This window comes from Sinocyclocheilus rhinocerous, unplaced genomic scaffold (genome assembly GCF_001515625.1).
Source record: "Sinocyclocheilus rhinocerous isolate Xijiao unplaced genomic scaffold, SAMN03320098_v1.1 scaffold628, whole genome shotgun sequence".
In the NCBI taxonomy this organism is placed as follows: Eukaryota; Metazoa; Chordata; class Actinopteri; order Cypriniformes; family Cyprinidae; genus Sinocyclocheilus; species Sinocyclocheilus rhinocerous.
Genome location: NW_015650779.1, coordinates 745,390 through 769,235, shown reverse-complemented (window position 1 = coordinate 769,235; position 23,846 = coordinate 745,390). Strand labels below are relative to the sequence as shown.

The following is a 23,846-nucleotide window of genomic DNA, read 5'->3' as shown; positions in this document are numbered from 1 at the left end:
TTATTTTTTTGTTTTTATTTAAATGTTTTAGTTTTGAAATGTTGTTGTATGCATTTGTCATTTTTATCTAATTTATTTTATTTTCTTAAGTGTGTGTGTGTGTGTGTGTGTGTGTATATATATATATATATATATATATATTAGTATTTATAGAGTTTTAGCTTTTAGTTTTAATTACTTTTTCTTATTTGTAAGTCACGTTGGATAAAAGCGTCTGCTAAATGACTAAAAGTAAAGTAAAGTAAAGTAAAGTAAATTCGAATAGAATTCAGATATGGATAATATTTAAGTACAAAATTCAAATTTAGTTTTTCAGCCATTTTGACAGGCCTATTCCTTACAAAGTCCATGTCTAGAGCTAACAGAGACGTTCAATGCTGGACATGTGCTTTTGAAATATATTGAGAAACAAAACAGACACCGAATTTTAAATACAAGTGCACGCTGTTTAGACAGAATATGAGAGAATAAGAGAATTTGAATTGGAATTCATTTTGAATTGAAAGGAGTGTGTGATATGGCAGTTTAGTGTGGTCAGGTCTGAGACTGGTACATGATGTAATAGGCCTCAGCAGAGGAGGGCCGCGGGGCGAGAGAACGCGCCCCTCTCTGGGCGCTTCTAGACACTCCTGCTTGTGGAGAGGAGGAGGATCGAGGTGGAGATGGAGCTATGGATGAAAGTGGAGGAGGACAAGACTGCGATCCAGGACAGGACTTTTGCAAGGAGAGTTGGAGGAGAGTAAACAAAGGGAAGGAAAGGATGGACAACCAGTGAAGGACAGGAACAAGAGGAAAAAAGGGGGAAAAGACAATGAAACGAAGAGGAGGAGGCGTCAGTTTCTTATTGTTTGCTTTTCCTATTTCCTTTTTTACTACTTTCTCCTTTTAGACCTACTTTGGTTGTCAATAAACTAACAGACTCATGCAGCATCATTACGCAGTGTAATCCAGCCATGCGATTCGCAGATCAAAGCAGAGGAAAGCCGGCGCTAGCCATTCAGAGAGCAGCAGCAGTAGTAAAGGGGCGTGGCTTTGGGAGCGGGCGTGGTCAGGGGGTCTATAAAAGCTGCGGCAGTGAGCAGATTCAGAGAGAGAGGAAATCTCCTACTCTGATTGGGCCATGGCCATAGCGTCCAGCGGCCATTTGAGCTTCTGCTTGTGCCATTCTTTATCTACATAAAGAAACGTCAGTCTTTTCAGGTGCAGATGCTTCGCAGCCCTGGCAGTAATGACCAAATGAGAGTACGTTTACCTCCGATATACCCCCCGCTACTCTGTGTACGGGTAGGAGAGGAGGCGTCTTCACCTGTGTGCACACGTGCCCACACACACACACACACACACAGACACACTGAGAGTTTATAAAATAACTGCTTATTCAGATAACATGCTACATGTGTCAATGAGCAACTAGATGCATTCTGTATCAGTGAAAAAAGAAAATGAATTAAATCCTTTAATAAAACTTCTCTACCAAATGTAAAACTTAAAATTTAATTTTAAAGAAATTTTAAAATTCTTTGTTCACATACTTTCCAGTTTTATATAATTTCCTTTTTTCTGTGAAACAAAAAGGAGACAATTGGAAGATTTATACTTCTATTTGTATGAGTATAGAAGATTTGAAGTATTCATGTGTCATGCAGACTGCTTTTTGGTGTTTTCACATCCTTTTTCTACTGTTTCCCAGAGGGACTAAGAGCAACCAGCACAACTCTCCTTTGTATTCCATAGAAGAAAGAAAGCGGAGCTTGATTAGCATGAGTTGTTCTTATGATTCAGAATGATTTTAACAGGCTGACAGAATAAGCATTCAGATCCATGGGTGAAGTTCTGAAGTTGTCTAATTTACTGCCTGTCACATCAAACAGACTGTGACCAAAAAATGCACCATACTGAGACTGTTACAACATGGCTGATGTAAACCTTTCTCTAAAAATGTATATGTTTATTGAGATTCAGGCTAACTTATAAATAAACATATAAAGTGACTTTTTTTAAAGGAAACAGAAAATATACACAAAATGCAAATAATGTTTCAGCAGTCACTGAAAACAGCACTGCAATCCACCCAAAAGTTCAAAACAGAGATAACTCAGAAAAGAAAGCATAATATACCCATTGTTCATTGACATCTAATTTACTCACAACGAACAAACTCTGAGTATCCTTCAAAGATTTTATGCCACTTTTGGCAAACTTTGGAAAAACCAGTCACTAGTTCTTCCCCAAAAAGTGCTCATTGTATTGACATGAAACCCTGTCAACATACTAGGCAGCTAAACACCAATGGATGGCCAAAGTTACCTCCATTTCATGAAGCCAGCAGTCTATCATCAATACTTTTCCAGTCTTTAAGAAAAAGGCATACAAAGGCTCTAAAATCCAACAGTGAAGTGTACTGTAACCTTTAACCCCAGTACTCACATCGGGCTGCAGCTGGCCGTTGATGCTGGCGGTCCGGAAGGGCGAGTTGGTGGACAGACGCTTGTCCCACTCGCTGGGCCTGGGCTCGGGCACCGACTCCATGAAGCTCCGCTTGAGCTCGCTGATACTGGTGTGATGACGCATGATTTCTGTCTGTGTCTTATCCACGTCCTGAGAGAGAAAGAGAGGTCCAGGCAGAGAGAAAGCGCACCAAAAAGGTCAAAAGAAAAAAAATGAGGATAGCAGAAGAGAAATTTGGGAACCAATAGCAAAATTGAGATAAAAAAGAGAGAGCACAGGAAGATGAAGGACAGATGAAGAAATTAAGAGAGGGGAAATAACCCAATGAAGACATCTCATTAGTAAGATGATCTGACATGAATCACTGTTTTACCCCAAACTATCTCAGGGGCGTCACATCTAGGGTTGGGAATCAAGTATTTGCACTGCATAATTTCAAGATATTTGGTTTCATTAACAATACTTGAGTGTCAAAAGATCCCATCTAGAGTTGGTTGTGAGGTTGCAGTCTGAATTGAATTTGAGCTACACTCTTAAAAATAGATTCCAAAATAGACTTTTTGCTGTGATTCCATAGAAGAACAATTTTGGGATCCTCAAAGAACCTTCAGTGAACAGTTCTTAAAAGAACCTACTAAAAAAACTTTTTTTCCACTTGTTTCATGGATGGCAAAGGTTCTTCACCATAGATGACAATAAAGAATGTTTATTTTTAAGAGTGTATACAAAATAATACAACAACAATAGACTACACATTCATATTGCATTGTCCTCGCTGGTTGCATGTAACATCAAAAACATCAAGTACAACCGGTGTAGGTGTGAATGACTCATCAGCTATTTTTAATGAATCAGCCAAAGCAACTCTCAAATCAGTCTTGAACTCATGGGTTTATAATGGGTTTGAACTCACCGAACAATTCACTTACTGAATTGTTATAGTACATTTTATATAGTTAAAGGAACCAAAATCATTATATTTCCTGTGATCCCCATCCCTAGTCACATTATTTTCAGTCGAGTGAATGACACACACAAAGCCATTCAACAGATCGGCCACTGGCCACCAAGACACAGGTCTCTTCTTTCCACTTTCACTGTCTTCTAACTGCATGCTCCTCTTTTTTCATCACCTGAAGCCTGATTTGTCTCCCATCATCTCGGCTCAGTGGCATCGGGTAATCAGCTATGCTCAGACACTGCGAGGCTATGAATATTCATGTCAGAGAGGAGGCTTTGTGATTGCCCAAAACAAATGATCCATGTGTGCACAGACAGATTGTGATTAATGAGCTCGAGAGAGAGAGAGAGAGAGACAGATCAGCTGATCTTTATTCACATAACTACAGACTTCGGAAATAAAACAGATCTGTGTCTTGGTGCCCAACAGAACATCTGCGAGAACGAAACACTCTCATGACAAACCATCCCTCATCATCTACATCAGACTTCAGACTGACAGCTGACACGTAAAAATAAACAATGCCAAGATGTTTGTCTGTCTCCTTAATTTTTGACCTAATCCTTTTAAAGGGATAGTTCACCCAAAAATGAAAATTATGCCATCAATTACTCACCCTCATGTTGTTTACAATTCCTCTGATTGTAAACAAGGTGCTGTGTTTTCTTTTCTTTGCGCACAAAAAGTATTCTTGCAGCTGTTGAATCAATGAAGTCACATGGATTATTTTATGTCCTTACTACCTTTCTAGGCCTTGCACCTGGTAGTACACTTGCTGTCTATGCAGGGCCAGAAAGCTCTAGGATTTCATCGAAAATATCTTAATTTATGTTCTGAAGATGAACGAAGGTCTTACAGGTTTGGAACGACATGACGGTGAGTAATTAATGACAGAAAAAAATCCATTTTTGGGTGAACTATCCCTTTAAGCATCATTGAAGTTACAAGCTACACAAGTGTGTAACATTTAAGATCACAGGTTAGTCATTTGAAACTGCTATGTGGCAAACTAATAACAAATGGAAAGCATTGTGGTATAGTTAAGACACTATGGTTTTGTTCCAAACTCTAGTGAGCTGCTAAGCTAGACATTTTAAAGTGGAAATGAAACATTTATTAGAAAACCATCTTATTTTCCAAATTTCTACCAAGCCATCTAGCTAGCGAGCCACCATGTTGGAGTGACATTGCTATCTACGTAGTGTTGTTGGTTAGCTCAGATAAAAACAAATAGAGCATATAACTTGCCCAACTCAAAGTCTTCTCCTCTACACATGTACATGAGAAAGTTTGAAATCTTTGACCAGTGTCTGCACTTTTTCTTTCCAAAAGGTATAAGGGATAAAAAAATATATCTGTACTCATTTAAACTAGAGTTGTGTTGGTATCTTTTATTACCCTCATACAAGCACTTGTCAAACAGGCATCTATTGTCGAATGCCTGTTGAGTGAGTGTACAGAGTATGTACGGTTAGAAAAATCTTGCTTCATATGTACAGTACAATGCTAATGTTAAAATTCGCATCACACGCACTGTACACATAGCCTAGCATACATGTAAAAACCAAAGTGTATATTCGGCTTTAGTCAGCAACATTATTCTGCCTCCACAGATACCTTGTTTGGCAGAATTTTAAGGTAACATTCTATATATCATTTCCAAAAAAGGAAATCCAGGAATGCATTGCAATAAGGTTTTCAATATGTATTAAAGCATTGTGTCTGTAGCTTAGCAACGTTAATATCAGCTCTATAACAATCATTAGCTCATCCATGAACATGATTGCTGCCCGAGTCCCGTCGAATTGCATCGGCTGTGGGGATGAAGACGACAACTCCCCTGATTCCATATTCAGTCACGGCGTCATCAAACTATGCCTTTGTTTCAGTCTAGCGGCGAAAACTTACATATTGTGCCTTTAAGTAGCACTATTTTGTATGGTTTTGCTGGAGCTTACTTAAAAAGCTAGTCTGGCAAAGCAGCTCACTATGGTTTGTGAAAAAAAAAAATAGAATTTCTGTTTTTAAATCATTAATTAATCTCTTCTAAATGCTAATTTGTTATTAGGAGGAGAGAGATGAGGTGGTGATCATGTGAGCACTTCAGAAGTTTTACCATTAGATAAACTGTTCAAGCTCCAGTGTGAACAAAGCCTGGGTTCAGACATGGGTCAAATGACTAGATTCTGATCTCTACACAAGCTGTTTCAAAAACTGGTCTAAATCAATGCAAAACTAGTGTACTAAATAAATCATATGCTGTCACCATTCGCTGCAGCATATGATGGATATTTGTCCCATGTCTGCTGATTTATGAAACAAAGCAGAGTGCAAAACAGTGCTTGGCTCAAACACCAACAGCAATCTTAAACACTTAATATAATAATAGTGTATGTGATGGACACATAGTGTTATATATGAAATTCGGTTAGATACAGAGGTCACAGGGTTAGAGAAGAGGTCAGTGGGTAGGTGAAGGGGTTAATGTCACAGAATCCATCTGGGTTTCAAACTCATCAGACCTAACAACAGTGGAAACAGCCTTTGTAGTAACTATGTAAATATATGACTGGGACAGGCTGTACAGATTGTATACTGTGTAACACTACAAATCAGTAATATTATAATCATGTGATCTGGTAACAAATAAAACAATAAAAGCATGCATTAGCAAGCTAAATGTACAGCCAATGATTATATATCTGTCTAAACAGTAGTCTTCAGTATATTTATGGGCTTGTCACAGTATGTTTAACCCTGGGTAAACATCTTTTTAACCCAGGCTAAAGGCCACTTTAACCCTGAGTCATGAAATCCTGTATTAGAAGCATGTCGGCATGTTTTTTGTTGTACTAAACTCCAATCTGTGGTGCCAAACAGCATGAAACAATGTGGTGCTAGAAAGTTACAGCAAGCAGTTTAGCAATTAAAAACCAATCGTAAACTAAACACAGGGTTATAATTGGGTTATTCATTTCAAGTGTGAAAAGCCCATTAGAAATATTTAGAAAAGGTAAAACAGGCAAGAGTCTACTGTAAAAATTAAACAAAGGCATTCATGATAAGAGCCTAACATGCTCTAAAAAGCATCTAACGTTGCTTCAATTAAATAACATTTACACAAAATTGTACTCATTAAAAAGCTTTTTTATGCGATCCAACTACTGGCTAAATTTTTGGATCGGCTCAATTTTGCATTCAATTAAAAACAAAAAAAAGCATTTAATATAAAAGAAGCAAAAAAATAATAATTCCCAATCATATATTTAATAAAATAGTGCTAAGCAAACAGAGAATAAATAGAAGCGAGTACTTGCATTACAGTTAGTGAGGTAAATAGTGCATGCCAAGCCTTTAGGGTTAAGCTACAAAACAAACCAAAACACAAGAGAGAGAGTGCGGTGAGAAGAATGAAGAAAGAAACAAGATGAAACAGAATCTCATGCAGTGATACATGCAGCAGCAAAAACAAGACATTTCCAGAGTTTCCATACAAACCTCCAACATTAAATTGCTATGTCTGATATAAACAGTTTCACCCTCAATTTTCTTAGCTCTTTTCTGTGAAGAACAGAGAAAAAATAGAGTTGGCAGTGTTTTGAACGTTGAGAAAGTCGTGAAATGATTCTTGGGTCATTTTGAAGGTTTGATCTGCAGTTGCATTCAGTGTGTGGGGACGTGTAGGGATGGAGACAAATCAAATATGGATGAACCGCAGCAGCCGCAGCTAGACAGAGAGGAGAGGTCAGAGGTCAGGGGTGACTGCGAGGTCAGGGATAATTGTGCAATGGGTAAAGTTTATGAGGTATCAGTTTAAAATTAAACATCTCTTTGCCATTATTGGTGAAACACTGTGTATTTGCTGTACAACTCTCTGGTGTTATCAAAACAGCATCCTGACTATCCTGACCAAGCAACACTGGCTTAACCCGTCCAAATCTTGTCTTGTTGTAAGATGTATATCAGTGACTTTGTCCATAATTTTGTGATGATCTGTAAAACCACACTACTAGTCAAAGGTTTGGACATACGTGACTGAATATTCATTTCTGGTGGGCTTTTGATCTAGTGAAAAAAGAAGTGTGCTTATTGTATTGAATGTGCATTTGTAGTGTACTTCAAATCTCAATATATTTCAGTATATATATATATATATATATATAAAACTTATAATAATGAAATAAAAGGCCACCTAAGTGTACTTTCATATGTTTCTTAACACTTTTTAAAAGTGCACTTTATAATAAGGTCAAATTAAGTTTTACTTTAAAGTGCATTTAAAATTTTGGAAATTATCTTTTGTTGTGCTTATCTACATTTCTGAACCAAGTGATGGTGGTCATAGACATATGCAATGTATTGTGTGTTGTAGCTTTATCTAGCATATGGTTCTGTGTAAAAAAGTAGCCAATCATGTATAGTCTAGGCCTGTTTGAAAGGTATTTCTACTGGTTTTGAGAATGACACACTGCGTGTACAGTCAGGCGAGAGCACATCTTTAGAGAGCCTATCTGTATTAGAGAAGAGACCCATTGCTCTGATTTCTTCTTTTCTGCCAGTGTTACCATTGCAAAAGCATCCAACTACACAAAAAGATCAACAATACTTCAGACACTCGCAAACTGAGGAGGCATGTACCTTTTCCCTCCCACATCCTCCCTAATGCCTGACAACTTTGCCCATTTTTCACAGATACAGTAACAATCAGCAGCAGGCAATTCTCAACACAACAAACTTAACAAACACCCACGACTCACATGCAAATCTCTATTCTCCTCTTATGGAGGCAGAGGTCTCTAAAGTTCTCCTCTCTAACCATCCTACCTCCAGCCCCATTGATCCAATTCCCTCCCATCTTTAATATGCCATCTCTCCTACACTTTAACCTGCACTCACATCCATCATAAATGCATCACTACGCACTGGCACTCTTCCCAACACATTCAAGCCGACTTGTGCAACCGACACTAAATACCAGACCACCTGCAGACTAGTCTCTCCTCCAGTTCACTACGAAAAACACTTGAGCACGATGTTTTCTTCTTTCTTCCCACAGAACAAGATGCTGGACAGCAAATCAGTGAGGATTTGACTTGATTGACTTGATTACAAAGTGGACATTCAACAGATACATCCTTGACTAAAGCCTTTGTGGGTGGAAAAGACATAATCCGTCTTCATTTTGTTGAACTTGTATGCTGCCTTTGACACTGTCTCTTTTCTAACTTCTCCAATTTGGGCATCACAAACAAGCAGAGAAAGGCTCCTAAGTCCTACCTTACAGGTCGATTCTTCAGGGGATCACGAGGTATCAACTAACCATAGGGGTACTGCAGGGTTCAGTGCTTGGCCCCTTCTCCTTTTCAATATATACATTTATACTACTGGGATCATCCAGGATGTGGGTTTTTTCAGGAAAACAGGTATGTCCAAACCTCTAACTGGTAGTGTATATAAAGTGCAAACATCTGATTGATTTTGTTCTGCAGTTCTGTTATACATTATCAGTTTGTTTCAGTTGACAGATCTAAAGTTTTGAACAAGCTTTAAATTTGAACAAGTTTTAAATTACTTCTCTAAATGTCTATAAATTGAAAGTCTGATTTAAAGTTTTTCTTTCAATTATTACTTATCTCAGTTGGTTTTAAAGTTGGAGTAACTCAGGTTTGAAGCAGGAGAACACAGTTTATCTTCTAAAAACTATTTTGTCTATGTAAAAGACAGAGCATGACAGGGGACAATGCATGCTAGAGTAAATGCCACAATAACAATGCAGAAGTTCATTTGAACTTCACTCATAATGAACACTTTCCTCATTCCGTAAACCTCAGTTTGTACTGACTCACTGTCGCTGCCTGATTAGGTTCATATCTGACAGCTACAGTGCTGTCTGGTACAGCCAAACTCATACAAGTGCAAGCAAGATACAGCCAAAGCAGAAGAGAAAACAATAATAAAATGATCTTTTTGTTGTAAAACATGGGCAGTGAGGAGATGATGAGTACAATGGCATCGTCCTCATGCTGCGATACCCATACGGAACGAGCTCTGACCTTCCTCATGCGCACCATCTCTGTGTCCGCCCGTGGCGACTGTTCAGACCCCAGAGGGGAAGGAAGAGAGCATGTAAGTGTTTATGAAACAAGCTACTTTGCTACTCACTTACCAGTGAAAAAGCTTGATTCACAATGGTAGTAATTTCTTTACAGCTGTACATGTATGTCTTATAGTATGTAATATTGTCAGAATGCTCTAATATATAGTTTAACACAAATATCTGCTGATGATCTATTATTGGAAGTCATATTACTGCTTTTGCAAGTGATCCTTCGCTAAGCCCCACCTTAACATTTCTGACCAATCCAACACTACATTTTACATTTTACATTTATGCATTTGGCTGACACTTTTATCCAAAGCGACTCACATTGCATTTAAGGTACAAGTCTCTTATGCTCTCCAAGGCTACATTTATATGATCAAAAATACAGTAAAAACAGTAATATAGTGAAATATTATTACAATCTAAAATCACTGTTTTCAGTATATTTAAAAATTTGATTTATTCCTGTGATGCAAAGCTGAATTTTCAGCAGCCATTACTCCAGTCTTCAGTGTCACATGACCTTTCAGAAATGCTCATTTGCTGGTCAATTATTAATACAATTTCTTATTATCAATGTTGGAAACATTTTGTGCTGCTTAATATTTTTGTGGATTTTTTTTTTTGTCTTTACTGTTGTGTCTTGACAAATAAAAAGTATTCATTTATTTTTTTTAAACCATGCTTACCCTAAACTTATAAGTGGTAGTGTATCAAAAAATATTAAGAAGCGATATTGATAACATTGATCAACATCAATAATAATCATAAATGTTTCTTGAGCATCAAATCAGCATATTGGGATGATTTCTGAAGGATCATGTGACACTGAAGACTGGAAGAATAAATTACATTTGAAAATATATTTTCAATTTTACTGTCTTTGCTGTATTTTTGATCAAATAAATGCAGCCTTGATGAGCATGAAGAGACTTCTTAAGATACTGAACAATCTCAATTATTGCAAACTTTTAAACAGTGTATGTGTAACAAGGTATATTAATGTTAATAACTTAACATACTTCTTTTACATATATAGAAGACTGTAGTTGTGGGACATTTTGTAAAACTTGTCTGAGCGAGAAAAAGTAATCAAAAGAGGTGAAGCTTAGTGATTGGCCAACTGTCTAAAATGTTTTTGCATATAATAACAAAATGAAGGTGGCCACTAGGGTAACTAACTGTTGTACATGCTCTTATGTGATTGGCTGAAATCATGAGCACAAACCTGGCTCTTTCTCTCCCCATTGGTGGCCGTCACCACCGGGGCATCACGGTGTCGCCGTTCTCGCCGGGCTACCGTCTGCAGTAGCACAGAGAGAGTACACATACTCCTGCTGTCTCACACAGACCTAAATATCATGGCTGTCTTGCATTTGTGGTCACAAGCGAAGATGCATTTTGTTGCTAATTTGCGCTGGTTTTTATGTCGAGCTTGGTGAGAATAAGCCGTATTGCTGTATGAACACGTAGTCCAACAATTAAAAAGTCAGGTAGAAGTCTGTGCTGCAGGTTTATAAAAATAGGTTCATCCATAAACATTTGCTTAAATTGTGTTTAAATCTCCAGTGCTTTTAGCTGTACTAACACATAGAATAGGGGGGAAATGTAGACTCTAAAATGATCTAAAACAAAATATAATTTTGTTTAAACAAAAAATAAATATTATAAATTATGATTTAAAATATATTTCCATTAATTTCACATTGAAAAAGCTAAAGTATAAATATTTGAGTGTTATTTAGCACATTTGTGTGTGTCATACCTTGATTTCAGGTGTGCCCTCTGCTTTGGTGCTGTGTGTTTTGGAGCCATCTGTCATATGGGCCTCTGCCTTCACCTCACTCTTCCTCTCAGTGGAGCGTGGACGGCCCGTGGGCGTGGATGTCTCTTTACGGTCAGTGCGGGCGGCAGATGCTACTGGGGAAGGAGCCATGTCGCCTGGGGAGATGGGAGACATGATGGGAGCGCTGACGGGACGGGCGTTCTTATCTGGGGTCGAGACCATGGCTGTCAGAGAGAGATGTATAGGACAGAGGAGAAAGAAAGAAATTTTACACTTAAGTCATGGACTATAAATAAATATTCACTTTAACATACTGTAGACAATGTCAATTGTTCGAGTTTTGCCTGCTGTAAAACCAGTTCAGGTGTTTGCTGTGCAACTCTGATGAGAAACATGGTTCAATTTTAAGGCCATCAAACATAGTAATACACATTCTTGGCCTTATTGTGATTATTATAGGATAAAGCAATCCTAAATCGTTTGCAAAAAGCAACTACCCTTGTGAAAAAGAACATACTTATGTGAGAACTATACTGTTCAGACATTTAATTGCATGTTAACTAAATATAAATGAAAATGTATTATATATTAATTAATACTACATGCAATTAGCTGAATGAACTTCACAGTGCTTTTTGATTCACTTAAGTAAGACTTAAGTACATCTTTATATGAAACTTAATATAATTATTCTATTGTATTGAAATATGGTTAAATTGTACTGCTGGATGTACAAGGATATTTGATAAACTAAAATATCTGTCATTTCTATTGAAATTTGTATGTATGTACAGAAAATATATTATATATTAACTTAAATGTTATACTGAAAAACACACTACAATTAAAATCAGTTAACACATTAAAATAAGCATACTTCTTTAAATCAGAACAAAATATTATTAAAACAGATTTTAAAAGTATTTTCATTTTTATATTATTACAAAGTTCACTTTTTAAAAATGTACTTAAGCGTGTTAAGAAACAAGTGTGTTTAAAAATGCACTTAAGCGTGTTAAGCAACAAGTGTGTTTAAAAATGTACTTAAGCGTGTTAAGAAACAAGTGTCTCTTAAGTTCACTTAAGTGGCCTTTTATTTCCTTAATATTATATTAATCTGCACGTACATTTTTTTTAATTTACTTTTGAGATTTGAAGTACACTACAAGTGCACATTCAATACAATTAAGCACACAAGGGCAAGTTAAACTCAACTCAAAATGTAAAAATATCTCCAGGATCATGTAAACACAGTAACAAATGCTGTTGTTTTTTGTAAGAGCTGAATGTTTCGGAGGAAAGAAGATCAAGCTGAGGGGATAAATCTCTACCTCTGGTCAGATGGGTTTCAGAAAGAGTGCAGCCCAGGAGCACAAGCCAATCAAACTGAACTGTTTCTTTCCATGATATATATTTTTTAGTTTCGGCTCTAGGACCTTCATGCCTTTTGAACTGATCAAGCTCCTGTCAGACTGTGGGAGATGCTCTGGGCTAATACTGACCTGCCAATCAAAGACAACTCCAACAAACATAAGAACAACTGCTTAGGTACTCTGAACCTCACTCTGCATGGACTTTAATGTCGTCACAGGTGCATTCTGGGAGTTGTGTTTCACAAAAATGAACAATACCAAACTTAAAAGCCTCAGGAAGCAACTTGTCAATCAAACTGCTAATCAAAACAGCAATCTGTCTTGCTTTTCCTTCTACAAGTATTTCAGAGAGGGCCGCTTGCTGATTGCATCAACTGACTATGTAGGATTCATGGAGTTTTTATGTAAATAACCTACAGTCTGCAGAAAGTAATTAAATATGTGTCCGTGTTCTACCTGAGGGCTGAATGGTTAAATTATCAGTGGGTTAACCAGGGTTGTTTTTCTGGATCGCACCCCTGCTGTGATTTCTCTCCCACAGTGAGTTCACCTGCACTGCCTAAAGCAAGCACGGTTTATTTATACCACAAGAAATCACCTCCACTTTACCTCAGAGACACTCTGGCTCCGTTCCAAACTCTAGTGAGCTGTCACTGTCCACACAGGCTGCTGCCTTAATCGAAATGCAACCTCAAGAGACACACTCTCCATAGGTACCAACTCTGAACAGCTGATTCCAATGGGGTAACACTTTATTTTAATAATTAGCATACATATTACTAGCATACTGGCTGTTTATTAGTATTTATAAAGCACATATTTATGCCTTGTTCTGCATGACCATATTCTAGATCCCTCAAACCACCCCATACCTAAACTTAACAACTAGCTTATTAACTATTAATAAGCAGCGAATTAGGAGTTTGTTCAGGAAACACTCTTAGTTAACAGTGAATATGTGTTCCCTATTCTAAAGTGTTACCGATGAAACAAATATTTCTAAATATTATAAAAGCTATCATTTAAAATGCAATGCTTCTTGACTAGCCTTGTAAAAAAAATGTGTTTAATTGTACTGAATGTGTATGTTATAGTGTACTTCAAAGCTTAAATTATATATATATATATATATATTAAATTATTTGCATGTAATCTAATATTATTAAAATAAAAGGCCACTTAACTGCACTTAACAGAGAGACATGTTTCTTAACACACTTAAGCACACTTAAAAAGTTGACTTTTTATAATAATGTCAGTCAAAATTAAGTTTTGATTAAAGTACATTTTAAATCATTGTGTTTTAATCTATTGCTGTATTCTAAAGTACATTGTGTTGACTAAAATCACATGCAAAGTACTTGATTATAACTGATTTAACTAATTAAAATAACTAATTTTAACTGTAGTGTGTTATTCAATATTACATGTAAAGTTAGTATATTTGAAATGTACTAAATTGCAATTTCATCATTACAATATATACATAGATGAAATAAAAGTTTTAATAGAAATGTCAAGAAAAGTATATTTCGTTTATCATAAATGCTTGTCAGTACATTCAGCAGTTCACATATTTACAATAGAAGTGCATTTGAAAGTACATATGTACCTACTTAAGTTCAGCTAATTGCATTTAATAAAAAAAACTATAATACATTTTTATTTAATTGCAGTTAACAGTGTGCAAAAACATTACATAATACATTCAGTTCACATTTAAGTTTATTCTTTTAAAATACATTATTTCTGTTATTTCTGTCAAGTGCTAAACGGGAAAAGTATGCTAAACGTGTATTTTTTTCACAAGGGTCTGAGATTTATGAAATGAAGTATGAAATGCTGTTTTGGATTTCAGCTAAATGGAGGCATACTATAGAGCAGCATGAGTGTGAAATGAACTTGACACACAGTTTGAGTCACATTTCAGAAATACACTACTGTCAACATGACTTAGCTAAAATTTCAGGCACAAAATGGCCAGCAGGGGTTAAAACCTACGCTTGAGGACTGAGAAAGCTGTCCAGCATCAGGTTGTTAGTGAGTAGAGCAGCCTGAATACTGAGTCTCTATCTGTCCTTCAGCCCAAAGCCAGCAGAGACAAATAACTTCTGCTCACAGCTAAAATAAAAACAGATGCTTGCAGCACAGCTTACATAAAGAGTCTGAACCTCCCCATGGGAAGTGCATTAGAGAACTGGTGAAACGGAGATTGAAAGAGAAAATAGGATCCCAAACAGAGCAAAAGTGAGAGTCAGACTTGTGATCGAACTCCCCGAGGTGACTGGCAGTGATTGGCCAGAATCCAACAAAGAGGGCCAATCATCTGCCTCTATTTTCAGCCTAACCAGCTGTATCCATACGCAATCAGAACGGACTAAAGTAAATGGCAAAAAGAAAGGGAAAAAGAAAAGACTTCATTTTGATAGTCCACTTTAAACATTCTGCTGACTATAAGTAACTGCAACTTCTACTAACCCTAACCTACTAATAGTCTAATGACTGCTAGTTGACATGTAGTTGCAAAGTTACTTACAGTTAGTAGAATGTCTAAAGTGGACTATCGAAATAAAGGAGAATAAACACACCTCCATCTAAGCTGCGAGACGCCCTCTTACTGGCGGAGCGCTGGAAATGCGGAGCGGGTCTGTCGATCATGGAGCTGGCCTGGCGGGTCTGGGCTTGAGTTCGGCCGCTGTAGCGGAACTTCGATCCCAGAGCCAGAAACTTCCTGGGAGTGGTGGCCGCTTCTGTGGACGTCAACCTGAGACCACAGAGTTCACGTCTCTTCATAATGTACTGGACTTATGAATTCACAAAAACACACAGTCATTAAGATGGGAATACATGCTGTGATGTGTTGTTTGATATTCATACCTGAAGAATGTGTGATGCTCCACACACACTTTCCACAGTTTCTTGGCGGCCTTGTAGTTGGGCAGTTTAAAGCCAATGGCACTTTCGTAATGTTCCAGCTAAAAACAAAAAATTATGAAATACCATTCTGAATCTAATAAAAAAAGATATTTAGTATATGTGAGCATATATGTGCACCTTCTTGCACATAAAGATGTCGTGTTTAATCTTTGATTTTAATTTCCAGTTAATTGCACCAAGTGAAAAAAGACAAATCAATACATTATAAAATGCACAATTTAAAAGGTTTTATCAATGTACGTATGTTTCAAACATCAGTATCTGGATAAAGTTATGAAACAATGAAATTATTTTTAAAAATTAAGAAGCTGTCATATTGTTTTTTAATATGAAGTTTGATTACGTTTTCATATTTAATTGTATTTAAAAGAACAGAAATTAGCTATACAGATTTTAAAAATGTACAAATTATTTTGGAATACTAATAATAAAAAAAAAATTAATTGTTAAACATTTATTTTAAATAATGTAAAATAATTATATTAACCATGAATTATAATTAGAAAATAAAATTATAAAATGAAAATTAATTATTAAAACATATATATTTAAGTATTATACAGTATATATATATATATATATATATTTCACATCTTGCAACATTAAAACAAAATGTATATCAAACTTACGTCAGATGGCCGTATCTTGATGAAGAAACTGCTGCGTTTGTAGGAGACTTTGAGAACCTTTGGCCAGGGGAATCGATTAATCCTCAGCTTGTCCTTATACACCATCAGGCCACTGGAGCAAACACCCAGCATTATATCCACTCCATCCAGATCCTGACAGAAAGAGAAAAAAAAGAACAGGAAAAAAAAGTATATAATATTTTGACTTTGATGACTTAAGTCTTACTTGAACTTACTTGAATCTCAGTGTATAAACAAAGATTTTGCAATAACAAAGCTCCACCACTAGGGGGCGGCCTTGCTTCTCCTTTAAAAAATGAGTCCATAATTTATTTAAATCCATGGCTTGATGCAAACAGATTGACCTGGTTTCAGCTACCAAATCTGAGCAGTGTCAGGACATGCAATGCTTTTATCACAAGCACTCCTGTGAGATGAAGGACATTTCAGTCTAACCAATGTTTTTATGACAGCTCAGATTGATGATTTCACATAAAGAATGCAGTGGTTTAATCAGTGCCGAGGAAAGTCACATTGTCTAACTGGGACATGTAATTGAATGTATTTTAAATCACAGCACACCTCAGTAAATGGAGACTTAATGTATTTATGTAATGTAAATGTATTTATTATTATTATCCAATCAACAACCAAAGTTACTGTAAAAAATTAAATAAATTACCAATAAATACAAAACCAACTTTGTATAAAGTATTTAAATATTATAGGTTTTATGCCATTTTAGCATTTATTTTATTTATTTATTTATTCCAAATGTTTTAGAAAATATTATTATATCATGGATTTTTTACTGTATTGCAAACATTGCAATAAAACAACTAATTTAATAGCTAGTGTGGCAATTTTCTGAAGGTTAACCATTTTTTTTTATTTATTTGTTTGTTTGTTTTTATTATTATTTATTGTATTTATGCATTTATTATTATTTATTATTTATATTTTGTATTTATTGTAAGTATCTCCAGTTAATCTACTGTACCTTTGCCTGATGGAGATCAACCCCATACATGGCCAGTTTTTTAGCATTCTCCAGGAACATCATATCAGCCTGAGCCGGACTCATAGATCTGTAGAAAAACAAACAAACAAAAACTAGTCATAACAACATACCTTGCTACAGAAAAGGAAAGTGAAAATACTAAATATTTTAATGCTAACCTCTTGTACATGTGCATTTATTTCAACTGCGTTAACAAGTATTTCCCAAGCATCCATTTATGATAAGAATATATGTGCGTAAATCATCAGCGCACCAGTAAGAAGCAGTCATGATCACCTGTATGTGCGGTGAAGCTCCATGACTTTCTCCTCCAGCTCCTTGGTCTGTCCTGGGATAAGCTGGAGCTCCTTGGCATAGTCGGTGCCGTGAACCTCGAGGTCGTACTCGCCCAGCTCAGACTGCAGGGCGTAAGATCCCAGCAGGGCCAGGGTCACGAAAGAGCAGGGCAGGCGGCCGTTCTTGATGTCCTTCCGCAGCTGCAAACACAAGTAGTACCTGCAGAGCGCAAAGACTTTCATTTAAGCTCAAAAACTCAAAGACATTATGTGCCAAGTTATCACATGTTACAAGTTGGGACAATATGTTGTTGCAAAACATACTGCACAGGAGTCCAGAACTGCAACCATGACAACAGCAGTAAATTGACGTCAACGCGCTGCTGTGATTATTCAGGGTGAAAGGGCTTTTGTAATTTACGAGTGTGATAATGAAACTGGCTAGAGAATTGCATGCCAACTTGGTAGGAAACAGCAGGAGGCTCTCTCTATTTTATTAATGATTTAATCTGGCAAGTATCGGAGATTAGTTTTAAAATTAGTAAGCAAGCAAGAGAGAGAGAGAGAGAGAGAGAGGGAGACAAACTATTATCATATATGGCGAGAACTGGATATTAGTAAGGATGACAATTGTGAGGAATTTAATTCTTCTGGTTCTGATTCTAATTGTAAATTCACTTCTTTTTTGTGGAACTTGTTAATCAAGTTAGCAGTGTGTCACAGTCTGCAGCTGGAGTGCCCAAGATGGCCACCAGAGAGCACTCCTGTGGTTTTTTGTGAGCACATGGCTTGTGTTGTGTTTGTTTGTCCTCAAGTATGCTTGTGGCGTGTATTATGTCTGTCTGTATTGTTGTCCCTGGCCTGCCTGCCTGTTTTCCCCCTCGGGGTAGTTTTTGTTGTTGTTTTGTTTCATTTTATTATTAAAGGGGTCATATGATGCGATTTCAATTTTTCCTTTCTCTTTGGAGTGTTACAAGCTCTTGGTGCATAAAGAAGATCTGTAAAGTTGCAAAGACTAAAGTCTCAAATCCAAAGAGATATTCTTTATAAAATTAAGAGTCAGCCACGCCTACCTAAAACGGCTCGTTCTAACACGCCCCCAACATGTCAACGTCACGATGTGGGAAGATTTGCATAACACCGCCCAAATGTTCACGCAAAGAAAGAAGGAGTAACTTTTATTCTCGCTGTAGTATTGTTGACGCTGCAGCCATGTCGTGAAGACGCTGTGTGCTTCGTTGTGAAAGCGAAACTACATCAACTTTCACCATGGACAAAGCGGAGTCCAGCCCGGGGTCGTCACATGTGGTTCTCATTCGTCGCATCCGCCGGGCGCGCCGTTCTCGACCCCGCCGCCTCAGCTCACTCTTGCCCGGCCTCAGCTCACGGTAAGCCGGGGCTTTCGCTCATGCTAGGCCGCTGTGTTTTTCGTTGTGAAAGCGAAACTACTTACACGACTGCAAATCAGTGGTTAAGTTGTATTTACAACACTGTCCCAGAACTTCAACCCAAATATTCAGACGTGTCCAGTGCACCGCCGGCCGCGCCGTTCTCAAGCCCGCCGCCTCTGCTCACTCTAGCCCTCCGGCCGTTCCTCACTCTATCCCCCTTGGCCTCTGCTCACTCTAGGCCGCCGCCGCTCACTCAAGGGAACCTTAAACCGCATAAACATTTCATTACACCAAATACACAAAATAATGTTCTTTTTAGCAACATCATATGACCCCTTTAAATAACCCTTTCTTCCTGCAACTTGAGTCCTCGCCTCATCTCTCCACACGCACCGTGACAGAACGGATTAGCCAAGATGAGGAAGAAGGGTGTGCGCCATTCACCTGTCTCCACTCTCACTAGCCCCCTCTACCAACGCATGCTCCAGCTCAAGGCCTTGAGCTCCCTCCGTCAGCAGGAGACTGACTTGAGGGAGTTCAGGCTCACAGGCTCACGTGCTGCGGAGGGGCTGGACTACAACGATGCGGCTCTCAAGGACCTATTAAACTATGCCCTTGATGAGCCCATCAGCATTTGGAGGAGGTTTGGCATGGAGCACCTGTCTTTTGGGGCGTTTGTGGACTTTCTAGCCCACAGGGAGAGACAGTCAGTTCCTGAGCCTGTTCACAAGATGGCTGCCAGTCCGGAACCTCTTCACCGGGTGGGCCCAAGGCTTTTGAGACTGGCTTCCAGGTTGGTGGATCCACCGTTGATCTCAGCCAGAGCAGCTGGCATTTCTACTGTGGGCTCAAGTCCGGTGGTCCTGGAGGACCCGACTCTGGTGGTCCCAAGTCTAGTGGTCCTGGAGGGCCCAACTCTGGTGGTCCCAAGTCCAGTGGCCCTGGAGGACCCGACTCTGGTGGTCCCAAGTCCGGTGGTCCTGGAGGACCCGACTCTGGTGGTCTCAAGTCCGGTGGTCCTGGAGGACCTGCCTCCAGTAGTCTCAGAGGTCACCAAAGAGCTGCCCGATTTCACTGCCCGCTGCCATAATCAAGAAGGTCGTCTTTGCCTTTCACCTCATGGCTGTTCTGCGGGCAAAGTCCACTCCAGAACCCACTCCAGTCCGGGAGCCTTCAGAGTCCACTCAAGAGCCAGCTCCAGTCCAGGAGCATTAAGAGTCCACTCATGAATCCGCTCCAATCCGGGAGCCTTCAGAGTCCACTCAAGAGCCAGCTCCAGTCCGGGAGCATTCAGAATCCACTCAAGAGTCAGCTCCAGTCCGGGAGCCTTCAGAGTCCACTCAAGAGCCAGCTCCAGTCCGGGAGCATTCAGAGTTTAGTCATGAACCCGCTCCAGTCCGGGAGACTTCAGAGTCCACTCCAGAGCCTGCTCCAGTCCTGGAGCCTTCAGGGCCTGCTCCAGTTCCTCCCGAGGTGGCGGCTTCTGCTGCAGAACCTCCCGAGGTGGCGGCATCCACCTCAGCTCCTCTCAAGTGGTGGTTCTCTTCTCTGCCTGCTCCGCTCTGGTGGGCTTAAACTCTGCCTGCTCCGTCCTGGTGGGCTTCAGCTCTGCCTGCTCCACTCTGGTGGGCTTACACTCCACCAGCTCCACCCTGGTTCCATGATCTACCTAAGGATCCTTCCCCTACATGGGCCTGGCCCGCCGTCCCTCCCCCTAGTCCACCTCCATTCCGCCCCCCTCCTGGATTCCTTTGACATTTGGTGGAGCGTCTGGAATCCGCTCCTTAAAGGAGGGGTTATGTCACAGTCTGCAACTGGAGTGCCCAAGACGGCCACCAGAGGGCACTCCTGTGGTTTTTTGTGAGCACATGGCTTGTGTTGTGTTTGTTTGTCGTCAAGTATGCTTTTGGCGTGTATTATGTCTGTCTGTATTGTTGTCCCTGGCCTGCCTGCCTGTTTTCCCCCTCGGGGTAGTTTTTGTTGTTGTTTTGTTTCATTTTATTATTAAATAACCCTTTCTTCCTGCAACTTGAGTTCTCGCCTCATCTCTCCACACGCACCGTGACACAGTGCCATTGCTGAATGCACATTTGACACCGGGTACTTCAGTAGGGTTTCCACTTGCTTTGGCTACTCGCATGTCCTGCTGCTAGGGCTGCACAATATCGGAGAACTTCTACTATGATTGAGATAATATTGTAGGACAATGCATCTGCATATAAAAATCTGAAATGGTTTTATTACTCTAAAAAAAGGTATGAACTACCCTTTCAGGACTGAACGAAAATTTGTATGTTCACACTTGGTTATAATCTTTACATAAACCAACTGCTCCAAGGAACAGCGAGTGAGTGTTTGCTTGATACTTTGTTTCTGTATCTGTTGTTTAAATTGTTACTTGCTGCTTAGAAGGATTAGTTTGTTTTCTACCTATTTCTACTTTAAATTTTTCGTTGTAATTTGTATTTTTGATTGCACTTATTTGTAATTAGAATAATAGCCATCGGCTAAGAAGGAGCTTTTGTTATTTATATTGCCCCGTTCCTGCACTTAAGTAAGAACTTTAGTTTCGATTTGAGCAATTGCCCTGCTATAGGCTTTTGGGTGTGCTAATTAACAAGGTGGCCACAGCTGTTTTCTCTGAAGTGTCGTGTGGCTGTGTATTTATTTGTTATCTGTTAGCTGACGCGGAAGCGTTCAGCCCTCATGTTCAGCCTCCTCGTGTGAAGACCTACGAGTGTAAAGACCTGCGACTTTTTCCTGCGCGACTTTAACTGAGTAACGAAACCGGGCAACTCACTTAAGTACTCTCTTTTTTCCCTTTGCACACTCCTTTCTGTCCTCTCTCTTCCACCTCTATCATGTGTTTCCAAAACATTCCGGCTGTCTCGCAACAACGCTCTAACATCACTCTCAGACGGCAACACAATCTTACTAACCTGCTTCCTATCTCTACATCTTCTACTGCACCTCTTTCTTTTTCTGTGTGTCTCTGGAATTGTCAGTCAGCTGTCAAAAAAGCAGACTTAATTTCTGCTTTTTCTTTGCAATCCACACTCAGCATCTTGGGCTTGACTGAGACCTGGATACATCCAGAAGACTCCCCAGCTGCTCCGTCTAACAACTTCTCTTTCTCTCACACCCCTCATCAGGTAGGAAGGGGTGGGGGCACTGGTCTGCTCATTTCTGACAATTGGAAATACTCAATCCACTCTCCCCTATGCAATTATAACTCATTTGAATCTCATATGATTACTGTAACAGCTCCTATAAAACTTCATGTTGTGGTAATTTACCGGCCTCCTGGGCAACTGGGCACCTTTCTAGAGGAGCTGGATGGTCTGCTGTCCTCATTCTCTGAGGATGGCAGTCCACTTTTAGTATTTGGCGACTTTAACATTCATCTGGACAAGCCTTATGCTGCAGACTTCCATTCACTCCTAACTTCATTTGATTTCAAACGCCTTACCACCACAAACACTCACAAATCAGGCAACCAACTTGACTTAATTTACACACGCAATTGTATTGAAGACAACATTTTGGTGAAACCCCTACACATCTCTGACCATTTCTTCATAACATTTAACCTACGTCTTCCTACCTGTGTGCCATCAACCCCTCTACCTCTTAGTTTTAGACGAAACCTACATTCCCTTTCACCCTCCCATCTTTCCTATGTAGTGTCTTCCTCTCTTCGCTCACCTACCCTTTTCTCATCTCTGGATGTTAATGCAGCAACTGACACTTTATGCTCTACTTTAACTTCTTGTCTATATGATATATGTCCTCTCTCCTCCAGGCCAGCACGGGCTACCCCTTCTTACCCCTGGTTATCCGATGTTCTTCTTGAGCATCAATCCAAATTCAGGGCAGCAGAGAGAAAGTGGCGCAAGTCAAAAGATCCGTCAGACCTGAGTATGTATCAGTCTTTGCTTTCATCATTCTCTGCTCAAGTCCATACTGCCAAATCTTCATATTTCCACAACGAGATCAACAGCGCTCCAGACACACGTAACCTCTTCAAAACATTCAATTCTCTACTCTGTCCCCCTCCTCCACCTCCCACCACTTCTATAACAGCTGATGATTTCGCCACATTCTTTAGACAAAACTAGAACAATCAGCATTCAGTTCTCAGCTCCACACACACAGGAACTCAAACCAACCACATTTACTGCTAAAACTCCCCTCTTCTCCTTCTGTCCCCTCACTGAGGCAGAAGTATGCAAACTTCTCCTCTCCAGCCATCCTACAACATGCCCACTAGACCCTATTCCCTCACACCTTCTCCAAGCAATCTCTCCTACACTCTTACCAGCACTCACACACATCATCAACACATCTCTCCTCACAGGCACTTTCCCCACTGCATTCAAGCAGGCTCGGGTAACCCCACTGCTCAAAAAAACCTACATTAAACACTTCACTTACACTTCACTTGCTATGCTGATGACACACAGCTCTATCTCTCATTTCAACCAGATGATCCAACGGTAGCTGCACAGATCTCAGGCTGCCTGGCGGACATCTCAGCATGGATGACAGAGCATCACCTACAGCTCAACCTGGCAAAGACTGAGCTTCTTGTCTTCCCTGCCACTCTACAGCATGATTTCACCATCTAGCTAGGTTCATCAACAATTACCCCATCAAGTTTGGTCAGAAATCTGGATGTAATCTTTGATGACCAGTTGACTTTCAAAGACCACATTGCAAAAACTACTCGATCTTGCAGGTTTGCATTGCACAACATCAGAAAGATCAGGCCCTTCCTAACGGAGCATGCTGCACAACTTCTTGTCCAGGCCCTTGTCATTTCTAGGCTGGACTACTGCAATGCTCTTCTGGCTGGACTTCCATCAAGCACAATCAAACCTCTACAAATGATTCAGAATGCAGCGGCACGACTGGTCTTCAAC

At 39.3% G+C, this 23,846-nt stretch overlaps 1 protein-coding gene across 1 annotated transcript in view; it reads right to left on the bottom strand.

Moving 5' to 3' along the window:
- LOC107712606 (protein 4.1-like) overlaps positions 1–17,776 on the bottom strand; it is a 50,314-nt gene extending 32,538 nt beyond the window's left edge. Inside the window, exons 1-10 of the mRNA XM_016517929.1 lie at positions 17,535–17,776; positions 17,238–17,325; positions 16,238–16,390; positions 15,549–15,646; positions 15,260–15,435; positions 11,278–11,522; positions 10,741–10,815; positions 9,463–9,501; positions 6,908–6,970; positions 2,428–2,598 (exon numbers count right to left, since the gene is read on the bottom strand). Of these exons, the coding sequence (XP_016373415.1) occupies positions 2,428–2,598; positions 6,908–6,970; positions 9,463–9,501; positions 10,741–10,815; positions 11,278–11,522; positions 15,260–15,435; positions 15,549–15,646; positions 16,238–16,390; positions 17,238–17,325; positions 17,535–17,776 (1,350 nt within the window). The remainder of the gene's footprint in view (positions 1–2,427; positions 2,599–6,907; positions 6,971–9,462; positions 9,502–10,740; positions 10,816–11,277; positions 11,523–15,259; positions 15,436–15,548; positions 15,647–16,237; positions 16,391–17,237; positions 17,326–17,534) is intronic.
- Between the last annotated feature and the right edge of the window lie 6,070 nt (positions 17,777–23,846).